Raw genomic sequence first — 16854 nt, forward strand, 5'->3', positions numbered from 1 at the left:
GCGTCGCGCGGGGTGACGTCACGGCAGCGCCGGTGGGGATAGGCGGGGGAGGAGGAGGAGCGAACCGGGCTTGGGGGGCGGCTGCACAGTCTCCGGGATCCCCAGGCCTGGAGGGGGGTCTGCGCGCGGCCGGCTGGCTCTGCCTCCCTGTCCGGTCCCGAGCGGGCCTCCCTCGGGCCAGCCCGATGTGACCGGGCCCAGCAGAGCCTGAGCAAGGAGCGGGTCCGTCGCGGAGCCGGAGGGCGGGAGGAACATGACATCGCGGAGGTGAGGAGCCCCGAGGGCCCGGCCCGGGCCTCAGCCCGGCCCCCGCCGCGTTCGATCAGCCCCGCCCGGGAGGGGGCGCCCCGGCCGGGCTTCGGACTCCCGCTCAGGGTCGCGGGGGGCAGTCTTCCTCCGAACTTCTCGCTCTCCCGGGGTCGGGGGCCCGGCGCCACCGCGCCCCCACCTCTCGGGTCCCCATTCATTTCCTGCCTCCCCGAGTTCCGGCTCCCGCAACCCTGGGGATGCCCGTCAGGACGCGGGCAGGTAGAGCCGCCCAGGGAACCGCGGACGCCAGCGGCCCGGCTCGGCGCCGCATTCCTGACCCATTGCCTCATGAGAATTGCCTCATGGTGATTCCGAAATAACCTCGCTCACTTGGGGAGGCTCCTCGGCTCGGGACGCGGGAGGGGAGAGGAGGGAGTTGCGCGGGGCCGGGCCCCCGACAGTCGAGCGGCTCTGGGTCCCTCTGCCTCTCGCGTGCGTTTGGGGGCTTCACTCGGGAACTTGACCCCTTCATGTGGCTCTTTGCACCTCCGTTCCCCCCCACCTCTCACGTGTCAGAAATGGAAAAACTGACTGTATCTGCTGCTATTAGAAGTATTTCCTTCCTCCGCGGTCTTCGCTTTGGGAGATGGGAGGAAAGGGAGCCCTATCTCTTGTTAGCTAATCCTCAACCACAGCCTCGAAAGTCAGGTAACATTAATCGCCCCCGTTTTACGGATGTGGAAACTGAGGCTCAGAAGTTTCACGCTAATAAATGACAGGATTTTGCACCTAAGAGGATTAGTGAATTAAGGAGATCCTTTGCAGGTTCAAGGTAATAATACTTCTAATAGCTAACGTTTATTTAGTTCTTACTGTAAGTCACACACATTTAATTCTCACTATAACCCTATGAGAAGAGGAATTCTTCTTCTTCTGTTATCCTGGTTCTAAAGATGAGTAAACTGATTTTCAGAAGTTAGGCAGCTTGCCTGAAGTCCCTGAACCAATAAATGGTGGAGCCAGAATCCCCACTGTTTCATCACCATGTTGCTATTATTATTTTATAACTATTGTTAATCATTTGTAAGCCTTATTTTGTTGTTGAACTGCAGTGTGACCTATTGTTTTCAGAAAATGATCCTGTTATTTTGTATTGCCACTCTATATACGATTCACACATAAGACCCATTGTTTGGTCTTTTCCTTTATTGGCTTGCTATGGTCACTGTCTTAGACATTTAAAAAACTGTTTCAAGCTGTTGGGGTTACTTTCAAAATACTGGGAATGTCTTCTCAAAATACACCTGCAAATTATTTATTTGTGGAATGAAAAGAGGGAGAGAAAACAAAACCAAAACCTCTTAGGAAGTGAGTGATTTGGACAGGTCTCCTGGCCAAGTGCTTACAGATCTGGGTAATATAGAACTGCATTTCATCGGAACAGTGTATAGCCTCAAATGTTCTAATTCTTTAGGGAGCTTTTAAATAAAACAGTTGTCTATTCTTTAATCTGTCAAATAGTCATTGAACCTTTTGTTCCTTGTGTCTGCTCTTCCAGACAAGTAAGGATCTGCTTCTTTAGGAGACAAAAAGACTGGGGGTTGGGAGTGGGGAAGGGGCTGAGTAGTAATAGACCCTACATTGTCCGGCTTGTTAGTGTAGAATTGGAGAAGTTGGGGGTATGGCCAAAGCTGTAAGTGGCAAAGATCATTCCGTTTTCCTGGCCATCTTATGTTATTGAAAAGAAATGCGTGCCACCTAAAAAATCAGCTTGTGAACATAACACATGTAATTGGAAATTATTTATTATATTTTCAGATTGCAGGTCTGTTTTATTATTTTTAGCCAGCTTTTTTTTTTTTTTTTAAAGATTTTATTTACTTATTTGACAGATCACAAGTAGACAGCGAGGCAGGCAGAGAGAGAGGGGGAAGCAGGCTTCCTAGTAAGCAAAGAGCCCTATGTGGGGCTCAGTCCCAGGACCCTGAGATCATGACCTGAGCTGAAGGCAGAGGCTTAACCCACTGAGCCACCCAGGCACCCCTTTAAGCAGCTTTATTGAGGTATAAATGGCACGCATTAGATTACATATATTTAAGCATACAATTTGATGTTTGGACACATGCACATACTCATGAAACCATCATCATCGTGAAGATAATGAACATCATCCCGTATGATGTTTCCTTGTGACTTTTTAAATCCCTTCCTTGCTTGTCAGGGGACCACTCTTCTGCTTTCTGTCACTACACCTTAGTTTACAAATCTTAGAATATATATAAATGGAATTTTAGATCTGGTATCTTATACTCAGCATAGTTACGTTGAAATTCACTATGTTGTAGTATGTATCAAAAAGTTCATTTCTTTTTATTGCTTGGTAGTATCCCATCGTATGGGTGTACTACCATTTGTTTATCCATCCACCTGTTGATGGAAACATTTGGAATGTTCTAGAGTTTGGCTATCACAAATAGAGCTGCTGTGAATGTTTGTGCACAAGAGGTATTTACCAAAATACCTCTTGGGGGAGTGACTGGCTCATCTAGTTAATGCATATTTAACTTCTTCAGAAATTGCCAAACTTTTCCAAAGTAGTATATTCCTACTAGTAGCATATAAGAGTTACAGTTATTCCACACCTTTAACAACACTTGGTATGGTCAATTTCTAAATTTTAGCCATTCTAGTGGCTCTGTCATGGTATCTCATTGTAGTTTTCTTTTTGAAAGATTTTTAAAATTTATTTGAGAGAGAGAGAGCAAGTGTTCATGTGTATGAGCGATGGGGGCAGGCTGGGCAGGGGCAAGGGCGAAGCAAACTCCCTGCTGAGCAGAGGCCAGATATAGAGACCCTGGGATCATGACCTGAGCAGAAGACAGACACTTAACTGACTGAGCCACGCAGGCACCCCTTATTGTCGTTTTCATTTTTTTTTTTTTTTAAAGATTTTACTTATTTATTTGACAAAAAGGGAGAGATGGCAACAGAGAGCACAAGTGGGGAGGAGAGGGAGAAGCAGACTCCCTTTGAGCAGGGAGCCTGATGTGGGGCTTGATCCCAGGACGCTGGGATCATGATCTGAGCTGAAGGCAGATGCTTAACTGACAGAGCCACCCAGGCACCCCCTCATTGTAGTTTTAATTCATATTTTCCTTGGTGACTAATGATGTTGATTATCTTTTCGTGTGCTTATTTGCCATCTGTATATTTTCTTTTGTGACATGTCTATTTGATCAAATAGTTTCCCCCATTTTTATTAAAAAAATTTCTTTAAAAAATTGAGATTCAAGAATTCTTTATTCCAGGGGCACCCGGGTGGCTCAGTCAGTTAAGGATCTGTCTTTGGCTCAGGTCATGATCTCAAGGTCCTGGGATCTGAACCCTTGTCAGACTCTGCCCAGCAGGGAGCCTGCTTCTCCCTCTCCCTCCATGCTTCTGCTCTCTCTTGCTCTCTCTGTCAAATAAATAAATAAAATCTTAAAAAAAAAAAAAAAGAATTCTTTATTCTGGAAACAAGTCCTTTATCAGAATTGCAAATATTTTCTCTTAGTCTGTGGTTTGTCTTTCATCTTTTTTTTTTTTTTTTAAGATTTTATTTATTTGAGAGAGAGAGAGTACACAGGCATAGGTGGGGGTGGTGGGCAAGAGGGTGAGGGAGAAGCAGACTCTTTTCTAAGCAGGGAACAGGGCTCAGGACTCCATCCCAGGACCCTGAAGTTATGACCTGAGCCAAAGGCAGACAGATGCTTAACCAACTGAACCACCCAGGTGCCCCCCTTTTTAAAATATTTATTTATGTATTTCACACACACACACACACACACCCACCTACCCATACACCCATGAGTGGGGAGAGGGGGAGTGGGAGAGGAAGAGAATCCTCAAGCAGATTCCTCAGACTCCCCTCTGAGTGCAGAGCCTGATGCAGGGCTGGATCCCAAAACCTTGAGATCATGACCTAAACTGAAACCAAGGGTTGGATGCTTAACTGACTGAGCCCCATTGTCTTTTCATATATTTTTTTTAACAGTCCCTTTAGAAAGAACAGAGGTTTTTAGTTTTGATGAAATCCAGTTTATCAATTTTTATTTTATTAAATTAATTGATTAATTAATTAATTTTAAAAGATTTTATTTTTAAGTAATCTCTACACCCCACATGGGGCTTAAACTTACAACCCAGAGATTGAGAGTCACATGCTCTGTTGGCTGAGCCAGCCAGGTGCCCCTTAATTTTTTTTTAATGGATCGTGCTAAGGAATCTTTGCTTAATTAAACCAAGGTCCCAAATGTTTTCTAATAGGTTTCTAATAGGTTTATGATCCACTTTGAGTTAATTTTTGTATATGGTGAGGTGTGAAGATTTGTATGTATGTGCACACATACATATATATATTTTGCATATAGATATCCAGTTTTAGCTCTGTTTGTTGAAAAGACTCTTTTGAATTTGTATCTTTGTAGAAAGTTTGTTGTCCATTTATATGTGGGTCTGTTTCTGGAATCCATGCTGTTTCATTGATCCGTTTATCTGTCCATATGCCAATACACATGGTCTTGATTATTGTAGTTTTATTATAAGGCTTGAGATCAATGTTAGTCTTCCAGTCTTTTAAACAAAAGACTTTTTCAAATTATTTTGTCTTTTTCAAATTATTTTTAACCTTGGTATTAATTCAGTCAAATAGTTTTATTTTGTCTTTTTCAAATTATTTTTAACCTTGGTATTAATTCAGTCAAATAGTTTTATTTTGTCTTTTTCAAATTATTTTTAACCTTGGTATTAATTCAATCAAATAGTTATTGAGCCAGGCAGGATAAAGCAGTAAGATCGGCAAAGATGCTATTCATTTGGTTGAGAGAGGGAGAGAAAAAAAAACCTGCAAATGAAGATTACAATTTCAGGTAGTAGTAACTGCTGGGAGGGTCCAAAACAAAATAAGTGGGGATAACGTTAGTTTGATGAGTTTAGGAATGATCTCTGTGAGGAGATGACCATAGGAGTTGACTCCTGAGTCACCAATATTAGTCTCAGTTTTGTTTCGCCTAATTATCAAAATAATTCTTTTTGGTGTGTTTAAGATTAGATTTTATATGCATTCAGTAATGAAAATGTCAGCATATTCAGTATACTGCTATTTCTCAACATCCTAAGTAGGGAAATGAAGGCAGTGAACAATGAAATGACTCCCCACCCACCCCCCTACAGGTGATTTAGCGGTGGCAGTACCGAATTTAGATTTTCGAGGTTGCTGGTGTGCACCACTCTGCCTTGCTCAGCTGACAAAATTGCCTGCATTCTCCAAGCCCTCTTTCAGTGTATGGCAGGTCCTTTACTTTTCCTTTCTTTCTTTTTTTTTTTTTTTAGGATTGTTTATTTATTAGAGAGTATACACAGGGATAGCTGCAGAGGGAGAAGCAGGCTTCCTGCCGAGCAGGGAGCCCAACATGGGACTCCATCCCAGGACCCGGGGATCATGACCAGAGCCGAAGGCAGACGCTTAACTGACTGAGCCACCCAGGCGCCCCTACATTTGCTTTTGTTCTTCTGAAAGATGATGTACGGTGACTTGAGCCGAGAGGAGCGGAACGTTTAGCTTGTTCTCAGACTCCAGGCTTTTGGTTTATCTGTTGCTGGTCAAGTACGTTTTGTCCCAGGCTCTCCCTGGTGGCCATGTTGGTTTCTCTCCTGTGGGAGTAAGTAAACTTGCCTTGCTGAAAAATAACAGGCCTTGGCCTTCTCAGATGCGACTGGGATGACTTTATTAAAGTTGTGTCCCGATGGCAGCTCTGGGTTTTGGCCAGAACTGCTCAAAGGCAGGGGCCACTGCTAAGATTGCTTACCCTTCTTGCGCATGTGCAGTGCAGAGACTTAGAGAACACACAAGATCCTGAAAAAGCAGAGCCAGCTCAAGTTTGTGATTGTTACTAGTGGGCCTTAGTGTACTTTGTCAGGCAGCTGCAGAACAATAGGATACTGTCCTTATTCTTCCTTCCCTCTGGGAAACAGACAGCACTTGCCATCTGATGCTGACATTTCTAAGGTTAGGCAGATACTGCCTTACCTTTAAGACAAGGCAAATGCTCATTCTCTGTGGGAGTTGTGGACTGTGGCCAAGGCTTTAACACCCTGAACTGGATTCAAACTCCTTAAATGGGAGTTCAGTTCACTACTGCGATTCGGAGGGTTGTGTGCATTTTGCAAACTTACATGTGCCGTGGTCCTTGACAACGTTGAAATGTGGAAGATGTTATTCATGGTTGCAAGGAGCATTGAATTCGGAGAGGGAGACAGACATGTGTGCCAGCATCAAATCCGTTTGGTAAAGCTAGTACCAAACGGAAATAGAAATTTATCAGGAGAGGATATTCTGTTTAGCCTGCTTCTCGCTCTCTCTCTCTCTGCCTGCCTTTCCGTCTACTTGTGATCTCTGTCTGTCAAATAAATAAAAAAATCTTAAAAAAAAAAAAAGAAAAAAAAGAATATATATATATATATATATATATATATATATATATATACTGTATGTGTCTGTATATACACACATAAATATATACAGACATAGGATATGTTGCTTGGAAAGGTAGTGGATTCTAGATGCAAGTCTTTATCCTCCCATGGAACCATTCTTCTTCTTCTTCTTTTTTTTTTTTTTAAGATTTTATTTATTCCTCTGAGAGAAAGATTGCAAGCAGGGAGAGAGGCAGAGGGAGAGATAGAAGCAGACTCCCTGCTGAGCTGGGAGCCTGACAAGGGGCTCGATCCCAGACACTGGAGATCATGACCTGAGCTGAAGGCAGATGCTTAACCATCTGAGCCACCCAGACCCTCCCCATGGAACCATTCTAATGAAACATTGATCCACTCACTCAAGAACTATTATTGGGAGATTACCGTGTGCCAGGTGCTGTGCTAGGCCCTCGGTGTTCAGATGTTGGGAAACAGCGAGTGTGGAAGGGCTGAGGTGGGGAAGTTCTTGGAGCACTTCAAGAGCAGAAGGGAGCACACTGGGGACGCTAGGGAGGTAGGTGGGGACTGCACCACACAGGACCTTATGAGGTCTTCGAGGGTCATGTGGACCATGGCGAGGAGCTTGGATTGTATTTTAAGAGCAGTGTAAAGACACAGAAGGATGTGACGGGGGAGTGGCATGAGCTGGTCTGTTTAAAAATATCTCTCGGGCGGGCGCCTGGGTGGCTCAGTTGGTTAGGCAACTGCCTTCAGCTCAGGTCACAATCCTGGAGTCCCAGGATCGAGTTCTGCATCGGGCGCCCAGCTCTATGGGGAGTCTGCTTCTCTCTCTGACCTTCTCGCCTCTCATGCTCTCTCTCAAATAAATTTAAAAATCTTAAAAAAAAAAAATCCCTCTGGCCACTGTGAAGGAAGGATTGTAGGAGACACGAGTGGACTCGGGGAGAGCAGACAAGTGAGAGAGAGGCTTTGAACTGAGGTAGAAGCCGTTTGTAGAAAGACTGTCAGCACTGAAGCCCCTTGAGAAGATATCATAAAGACAGAGCTGTCTGCTGCCATTAAAGAGCTGCCTCAACAACTTTTTTCTAGCTTCTGTTACTTAGACTGCTTGTCCCCATTGACTTGCCCTTTCTAAATGACTTACCCTTTTCCTATAGGATATTAAAATTTAATTAGAAAAGAGGAATATTCTTATAATCTGCAGCAAGTACCAAACTATAAACTTTCTCCCCAAGGACAAAGATAATGATTTTTTCAGAGCAGCTGGTAAGAAAGATATACCCAGTGTCACTTTATATTTAGTCGAGAAACCGAAATTAGACTTTGGATCCCTAGTTTAAATTCTCTTCTTAGCATGGCAGCCTTGAATAAGAATAAGTTCCTGAAATTATTGGCCTGCTTGACTGTTTCCCCACACCACTGGGGGAAGAGGGTGCATAGATAAAACAAAATATTCAGCATCATTGTATTTTCTTTTTGGTTCATCAGCATTTTTTTTTTTTTTTTTTTAAAGACTCACTTGACATAAATAAGTTCCTATCCTTAGAGAGCTAAGGCTTTGCAGAATCTGCCTTCACGGACAGGGAGGGTTGGGGGTAGGGAGGTGGGTGGTTATCTAGATTCCTGGTGTGATTTCCTAGCAAATTGTTTGGGTTTGTAAACTTCCCTGCAGGCAGAGATTCTGTCTTTTGTTTCTTCAAGCTGGCTCAGGCTCCTGTGTTTTAGGCATTTCATTTTGAACATTGATTTGTGGCTCTTTCTCACAAGTGGTGGGCACACACGCTTTCAGTTCCTTGGAAGAGATGGGTGGTACCTGCTTAGGCCAGGTGTGACCTGAGACCCTTATTAAGTAATAACGCCAGAAGGTGGCCAGTTAGAAGAGGTTGTTGGGGTGGCAGGTTTGCAGATGTTAGAATGAGCAAAAGGGGGACACTTTTCCTTCCCTCTCCCTTCCCCATGTGACTTTTTCTCTACTTCCCTCCTCCTGATGTCTTACCCTACCTGTTTTTTTTTTTTTATCCAGCCCCCTGCCAATTTCATTCCGTCAACAGCCATTAATTAAATGCCTAGTATGTACATGGGAGGACTGGAAATGTATCTGTTTCTTCTCATCTGATACCCTTGGACCTGTGGTATTAATCACTTTTGTTGATAAACTCAAATGGAGTTCTGCTAATTTGCATTTCCCCATCTTTTCACGTAATGCAGATGCATTTATGCTACTTTTTTTTTTTTTTTTTTTTTTGGTTAGACTAACCTCTACTGCTTATATTCACACCAGGTGGGAAATGGGGCCAATCTTCGAGATGTGTGGCCTCAGTACCTAATTTACAGTTGTTCATAATCCTTGAGGCCAGTCCCATGATATTAATTCTACTGTTTGTCTTTACCCTCCCTAATTCTACGGGATGGAGTGAACTCCACCTTCTCCTTAGTAGTAATAAGCATGCTACACGTCACAGAATTGTCAGTGATTGGACACAAATATTAAATGTAAGTGGGAAAAAGTTTTGGGGGATTACCAGTGCTTTTTGAAAAAAATTGCTAAGGAAGAAGAATTTAAAATAAATCAAAGCTCTCAAGTAGGTAGGTTATGGTCTAGAACTTTTTAATTTCTAATTATATGCTATTTGAAATAATGTAGGGATAGCCCCTGAACCCTGAAGTTAAGTTTATTAAAAGGCAGTGTAACATAAATGATACATATGTCAGAGTGGCCTGTGTGATACTGACATAATTACGCCTGAGAAGAATCTTTCTTGCTGTCTTCCCCCAGTAATAATAATGCTCTGTCTGGTCTTTGTGTTAAATGCTGGTTACAGTTTCCCATGTAAACATCACCCTCCTCTGTTCATTCTTAATAACATGATCGGTATAATTGTAAGTTGTAAAGGAGATAATAGAGTTTATTTAATAAAGGGGTAAAGAGACAACCATTGGCCTTATCTCCTCTTGTCAGTCTACGTGATGGGTAGAGTGGTGTTTACATACACCTTCCGCAGTGGAAGTCAATTTATAATATCTTTTGCACCCTCAGCACCAGCAGGATACTCTATGTAAGCGTTATTTCTGTGAAACATGCCAAGGTGAGAACATGTGGTTACAATAAGACAAGCTGTGGGTTTAGATCCTGCTTTAGAAACTTTTAGAAGTAAATAGGAGAATGTAATGGTTACATTGGCACATGGCATTCAATAAATGTTACCATAATTTTAGCCAGCCATAAAGTATGATAGCCAGTACAACATTATTTTGTTCTTGCTGTCGGAACTGGTTCACAATTGCTGAAAAAAAGCCTTTGTAATAAGCGTGGAGAGATTGTCCTGATTTCATAATTTGTAAGTTCTTAATTAAATATATAATATTATTGGTAGTAAAACTATACATCTGTCTCCTTTCTGTCCCCATGCTCTCTCTCCATGTAAGTCCTCATCGCTGTCTTCTCCCTGTCATCCCTTTTTGGTACCTAGTATAGCCAGCCTCAGGGATAGGATGGATAACTCACTGATGATGGGAATCATGCTGGTGTCTTGAGCAAATGGATTTTTCAGAAAATTTTAAAATAATTTTTAACTTTACTTGGAATTTGTTTCAAACTTTGAGAAAAATTATAAGAATAAGAATAATGCAAAGAACATGCATACGGATGGAATACCATTTACCCAGATTCACAACTGCTAACTTCCCATCCCATTTGCTTCATGTTGTGTGTGTGTGTGTGTGTGTGTGTAAATACACATATATAATATTGTATAATTTTTTCTTCAAAATTTGAAGATAAATTACATAGATCATAGCCCTTTGCTCCTAAATACTTCAGTGTTTATTTTCTAAGAATAAAGTTATCTTTTTTAAAAAAGATTTTTATTTATTTATTTAACAGAGGGAGAGAGAGAGAGAGAGAGAGAACGAACAAGTAGGCAGAGGGAGAGGGAGAAATAGGCTCCCCACTGGGCAGGGAACCTGATATGGGGCTCGATCCCTGTGGGATTATGACCTGAGCTGACAGCAGAAACTTACCTGCCTGAGCCACCCAGGCACCCCATCTTTTAAAATTTTTAACTAGTAATTTTACCATCGGTAATCCTTTTTTTTTTTTTTTATTAAAGATTTTATTTATTTATTTGACAGGCAGAGATCACAAGTAGGCAGACAGGCAGGCAGAGAAAGAGAAGGAAGCAGGCTCCCTGCTGAGCAGAGAGTCCAGTGTGGGGCTTGATCCCAGGACTCTGGGATCATGACCCGAGCCGAAGGCAGAGGTTTTAACCCACTGAGCCACTCAGGCGCCCCGATAATAATCTTTTTATCTGACCTGTTGTATTCCAGCTGTGCCAGTTGACCCACTCATGTGCTTCAGCATTTTTTTTCCTCTTCTAGTATGGGATTCAGTTGTATTTAGTTGTTAGATCTCTTTAATCCAGAATACTTCTACAACCTTTTGTCTTTTATGCTAGTGATCTCTCCCCCTTCCCCTTTTAAAATAAAATATTTCTCATTTTGAATTTGTCTGTTTCATCATTACTAGATTTCAGCCAGAGTACTATGTAGGCGATATTGTATCCTTCTTGGAGTATTGTATCTCGAGATGCATGCATGATGTCCGCTGGTGATGTTAACTATCAGTGACTACCTGGTTAAGGGTTTGTCCACTTTCTCCTTTGTATAATATTTTCTCTCTTTTTTTCTTTCTTGGTAAAGATTTTATTTATTTATTTGTCAGAGGGAGAGAGAGAGAGAAAGAGTGCGCGAGCGAGCACAAGCAGGGGGAGCAGCTGGCAGAGGGAGAAACAGGCTCCCCACTGAGCTAGGAAATGGATGTGGAACTTGATCCCAGGACTCTGGGATCATGACCTAAGCCAAAGGCTGATGCTTAACCAACTGAGACACCCAGGCGCCCCATATTTTTTCCCTGTAACTGATCAGTGGTTGATGAAGACACACTGTAAGACCATGAAGGTATCCAGCCTCCCCGCCCCCCAGTTTCTCCCTAGACTTAGCACCCATTGATGGATCTTGCCATATCCAGTCTTTACTGTGATGTTTGCTAATTGCATAACAGGGACATTTAAAGTTACACTTCAGGGGCACCCGGGTGGCTTAAGATGCTTAAGCATCTGCCTTTGGCTCAGGTCATGATCCGTGGGTCCTGGGATGGAGTCCCGCGTCCGGCTCCCTGCTCAGTGCAGAGCCCATTTTTCCCTCTTCCACGTCTCTTGCTCATGCTCGGGTTCCCACTCTCACTGTGTCTTTCTCTGTCAAATAAATAAAATAAATAAAATCTTTTAAAAAATAAAGTTATACCTCAGTTTTATACAGCAGTAGCTTTTTAAAAACAGATACAGAAATATATATATATATTTTTACGTACTTTGAAATATTTCTTTCCGAATTAAATTGCAAGATGCAAAAACATAAACCTGTGCCTTATCCTGACCTTTTCCAATCCAAATAATTAGGAAGACGAAAAAAATTTAGTATGTTTAGAAAAATGCAACTCAACATTAGTAAATGAAAATACATATATTTCTTTCAAATATGTTTGCTTACTGGCTTTGTTGAAGGGAAAAACAAATCCAGAATATAGGTGTGGTTTTTAAAAAATGCACTTAATAGAAAGAAAATTATATTTTCTTCTGACTCATAAATTAAAGCCTAAAACTAAACAGTTTATATTCTATCTACCAGAACCCTGGTAGAATGGTTGCCAAACTCCGTAGCGATGTTTATGACTTTGGTTCTTTTCTTCCAATGTCCCGATTAAATATAAAATTTCATTGCTTTAAATGGGATTTGTTTATGGGGGTACACAATGTGGTCTACTTTATTTAGCTTGTCCTATAGAAAGAACCCTGAGCCCCTGTTTTGTTTTAGAGATAGTGCAAGGTGGGGGAGGGGCAGAGAGAGAGGGAGAGAGAATCTTTTTCTTTTCTTTTTTTTTTTTTAAAAGATTTTATTTATTTATTTGACAGAGATAGAGCAAGAGAGGAAACCCAAACAGGGGAAGTGGGAGAGGGAGAAGCAGGCTTCCCATGGAGCAGGGAGCCTGATGTGGGGCTTGATCCCAGGATCTTGGGATCATGACCTGAGCTGAAGACAGATGCGTAACGACTGAGCCACCCAAGCACCCCAAGGGAGAGAGACTCTTAAGCACGTTCTGCACCCAGTGCGGAGCCCGTTATGGGGCTGGATCTCACGACCCTGAGATCATGACCTGAGATGCAATCCGGAGTCAAGTGCTTAACCGACTGAGCCACCCAAGCATCTCATTTGTTTTTTAATATGTATTTGTTACCATGGTTATGAACACCTGTACATTTACAGATGAGAGGCACACAACAAAACTGGGTGAAGTACTGTAAAGGTGCAAGAGTGGTAACAGAGACATGGAGAAGCAGACCAAGAGTTCTTTCCCTCCTGCTATATAGTTAAGATATCAAATTTAGGGTTTTTCAAATGCTTTGGGAGGCTTTGGGACACATTTTTGCCTTATGCACAAGGTGTCCTGGACCTGTGCATAAGAAAATTATTTTTTTTAAAGATGTTATTTATTTATTTTAGAGAGAACGTGCACACACACACACACATACACAGGAGAGAGGGGAGGGCCAGAAGGAGAGGGAGGAGCAGACTCTCTGCTGAGCAGAGACCCCGACTAAGGGCTCAGATCCCAGGACCCTGAGATCATGACCTGAGCTGAAGGCAGACACTCAACCAACTGAGCTACCCAAGTGCCTCTGCTTTGGAAAAAATATTAAAATTGTAACCATACAGATAAGGGAAGATAACTACCTTAGCACTGCAAATTGGATAAAAATTATGTACTAGAAATAATTTTTTTTTTTGAAGAGCTAGTGGGGCAGGTGAAGAGAGCCTTTGCCAGCTGACGCTTCTCTTCTGACAACCTCTTGTGACACCACCTATGACCTATATCATTGGGGAACTATGGATGTGGAAGAGCCCTGACAGGCGTCCCCGCTGTCCCACGACAGCTGCTTTTGTCCTTCCTTTCTAATCACAACTATTTAAAGAATCATGTGTTAGCTCCTTTGTGTGGAACTGGAGGTACACATTGGTACGGTAGCAGACAGGTTCTCTCTCTTGGGAGCTGCCAGTCCAGTCTTTAACCTGGTATTTGGAGGAATGTGTGATAAGATTTCATGTTGATATCACCCAGGGGATGCTCAGGGGGCTGCTGTGGAAAGGTGAGATGGGAGTGTCTGAAGAAAAGCACGTGCCAAGGCCACATGGGGCATATTTGAAGAAAACAGAGAAGTCACCAGAATAAGAGAGTCAGGTTGGAGGGCAGTTGGGTGGCTCAGTCTGTTAAGCATCTGACTCTTGCTTTTGGTTGAGATCATGATCTTGGGGTTTTGGCTATGTGCTCAGTAGGGAGCCTGCTTAAGGTTCTCTCTCCTTCTCACTCTCCCCTCCCCTCTCATGCTCAATCTCTTTCTCTCTCTCTCATCAACAAATAAATCTTAAACAAAAAAGAGAGAGAGGGAGAGAGAGAATCAGGTTGGGGCCACACCTTGCAGGGCCCTGTGAAAATCTGTGCCTTTATTGTAAGTATTTTATTCTGCCTAAAAACTAAATTCTTAGTTCCAAAGGTGAAACTCTTAAGGGCTGGTTCTGTGCTAAGCATTTTATGTGTATTAACTTATTTGTGTCTCACAACAGTGCTATGAATTAAGTTTTTCTAAGTATAGTGAGAAACCCCAAAATCATAAAGGAAAAAACCCAATAAATTTAACCATGCCCAGGTGAATTTCTGTGGAAAAAGAATACCACAAACAGTGAAAAGTGCAAAAAGCTAAGATGAATATTTGCCACGCATATAATAAAGAATCATTTTCTGGTATATCAAGGGCTTCTATAAATCAGTAAGAAGGAAAAAAATGCAAGAGAAAGCGAACAATGGGAAACTGACAACTCACAGAAAAGGAAGAAAAAGGGGCTCTGAAAACCTAAAAAAGTGCTTAATGTCACACAGAAATGCAAACTAGAATGATACATTTTTCCATGAATCAGATCGACCAAGATGAAAAAATTTGGTAATATATGCAGTATTGGCAAAAGTGAGAGATAACAGGGGCTTTCACACTCAATTTAGGGGAGTCGAAACTGGTACCTTCTTTTGAGTACAGCTGGGGAGATTTGTCAAAGTGAAAGGCAAACTCTAGCCAAAGCAATTTTCTGAAAATCTAATTTACGGATATACTTGAAAAAGTGTATAATAATGATTGTAAAGGATGTATTCTGCTGTATTGATTTGCAAATACAGTTTATTTTGCAGAAATTCAACATAATAAACAGCAGCACCTCCCACCCCACCCCCACCCCCGCCCCTGCCCCTCTTCCCTGTCCTGCTGGGTGCAGAGCGTCCTGCTGGGTGCAGAGCGTCCTGCTGGGTGCAGAGCGTGCTATGTGGAGAGTGAGCAGTGAAGCAGCCCTACTGCTTTGGAGGGAGTTTCAGGAGTGATGGAACCTGCCTGCCTGCACATGTCCTCCCCCGCTTCCCGCCCCTACGCACCTGTCCACTGCACAGCCCAACAGAGTCTGTCTGGACTACACTGGGCCAGTTAAATGGATCCAACCCAGTTCTCCAATTCCTTCATGTCATCCTCTTTCTCTTCCTTCTTGCTGGGTTTTGATGGTAAGGTTATAGAGGGAACATTTGGTAGAGGGACTGTTGCAGGTCCGCTGACTTCCAGCAAATTCTTGTCTAGTTCTTCCTGTTCTAATTCTTCTAATTCTGCCATGAGCTCATCCTCATCAAACCCTTCTCCATATCCTACAGGTTTTGAAATAGCTGTTGAAAGCTCCCTTGCAAGTTCTTGCTGGTCAGCAATGTCCTGCTTTAACTCATCAACTTTGTCGATGGCCGTGTTGTCGTGGGCAGCCTTCGTGGCCTTAGCAGCAGAGCCCATGTTCTTGAGCAGCTCTGTGTTGGTCCTGGCGTTATCCAGGGCCTCCCGCTGAAACTCCATGGTGGATAGTGTGCCATCGATCTGCGCCAGCTGCTTTCTGTACCTCTTCCTATGCTTCGGTGCCTGGAGGCCCCACGGGCTTCTTTCTGTGCTGGGCTTCTTGGTGGCGGTCAGCTCCTGCTCCAGCTTCATCTCCAGGAATTCCTGCTTTTTACTTTGCATCTCCATCATGTCCCACAGCCACTGGATGGCATCCGGAGGGGTCAGGGTGCCCTTTCTGGTCTTACCCCTTCCTGCTCCAAACAGTTTCCCGAACCGTGACATGGTTTCTGCTTGCAAAGCCAACCTGTGCCTCCTGCTCCAGCTCTGCTTGGGTCCAGCACCTGCTCCCCTTGTCTTTTTTTAAAGATTTATTTTAGAGAAAGCGAACGCACTGGGGGAGAGGCAGAGGGTAGGAATCCAAGCCCCCACTCCCCACTGATCGCAGAGCCCAGTGTGAGGCACAGTCTTACAACCCTGAGATGATGACCTGAGCCAAAACCAAGAGTTGGACGCTTAACCGACTGAGCCACTCTGCTGTGCCCCTCTGCTGCATTATTTGCAATAACAAAACTAGGCAAACTATAAATGTCCTGTAATGGGGATTAAATTCTTGCGAGTATATTCATACAATGGAATATTGTGTAGCCATTAAAAAGAATGTACTGCCACAGAAGGATCTTCAACTTGTAAATGAAAAATATTGGGGTGTAGATCAGGAGGATTCCACGTGTGTGTGTTCGAGGTAGTAGTATGTTTGCACACATGTATTTGTTACTATGTCCATTTTCTGGATGAGTTAATAGGAAAGTGAAATCACTAGCTCATGTTCACAGAGCTGGCTAGCTGTAGTCCATGGGATTTTTCTCAAGGTCAGTCGGAATGATGTTTAGATTCCCCCTAAAACACTAGTGAGATGGTATAGGAAAAAGTAAAAATAAGATGAATTTCAGTTAATGTAAACAGCAGGAATGTTGATAGATTATTCCTTGTCAGAACAACCTTACATTTATTGTTATGATTGTCAATAATAACATTTAGTGCTTAGCGTGCACCAACACTTGGACAACTAAGCATCTTGAACTCATACCAAGTCAAGCCCTTGATTTTGCTCTTCCTATCCTTTCCATGTTTTTTTTTTTAATCTGCTAGAGCTTTTTTTTTT

The 16854-nt window shown here is 42.8% G+C and overlaps 2 protein-coding genes across 3 annotated transcripts in view; one reads left to right on the top strand and one right to left on the bottom strand.

Annotated features, from left to right (window-relative positions):
- Window positions 1–40: 40 nt before the first annotated feature.
- PTPN11 (protein tyrosine phosphatase non-receptor type 11) overlaps window positions 41–16854 on the top strand; it is an 87417-nt gene continuing 70603 nt past the window's right edge. For both annotated transcript variants that reach the window (XM_059408461.1, XM_059408462.1), the window contains exon 1: window positions 41–267. In XM_059408461.1, coding sequence (XP_059264444.1) covers window positions 254–267 — 14 coding nt within the window. In that variant the 5' untranslated portion in view covers window positions 41–253. The remainder of the gene's footprint in view (window positions 268–16854) is intronic.
- LOC132023810 (charged multivesicular body protein 4b-like) lies at window positions 15303–15974 on the bottom strand. The gene has a single exon (XM_059409944.1). It carries the CDS (start codon window positions 15972–15974, stop codon window positions 15303–15305), a length of 672 nt encoding a protein of 223 aa, XP_059265927.1.

The sequence above is a fragment of the Mustela nigripes genome, chromosome 8 (genome assembly GCF_022355385.1).
Source record: "Mustela nigripes isolate SB6536 chromosome 8, MUSNIG.SB6536, whole genome shotgun sequence".
Taxonomy (NCBI): domain Eukaryota; kingdom Metazoa; phylum Chordata; class Mammalia; order Carnivora; family Mustelidae; genus Mustela; species Mustela nigripes.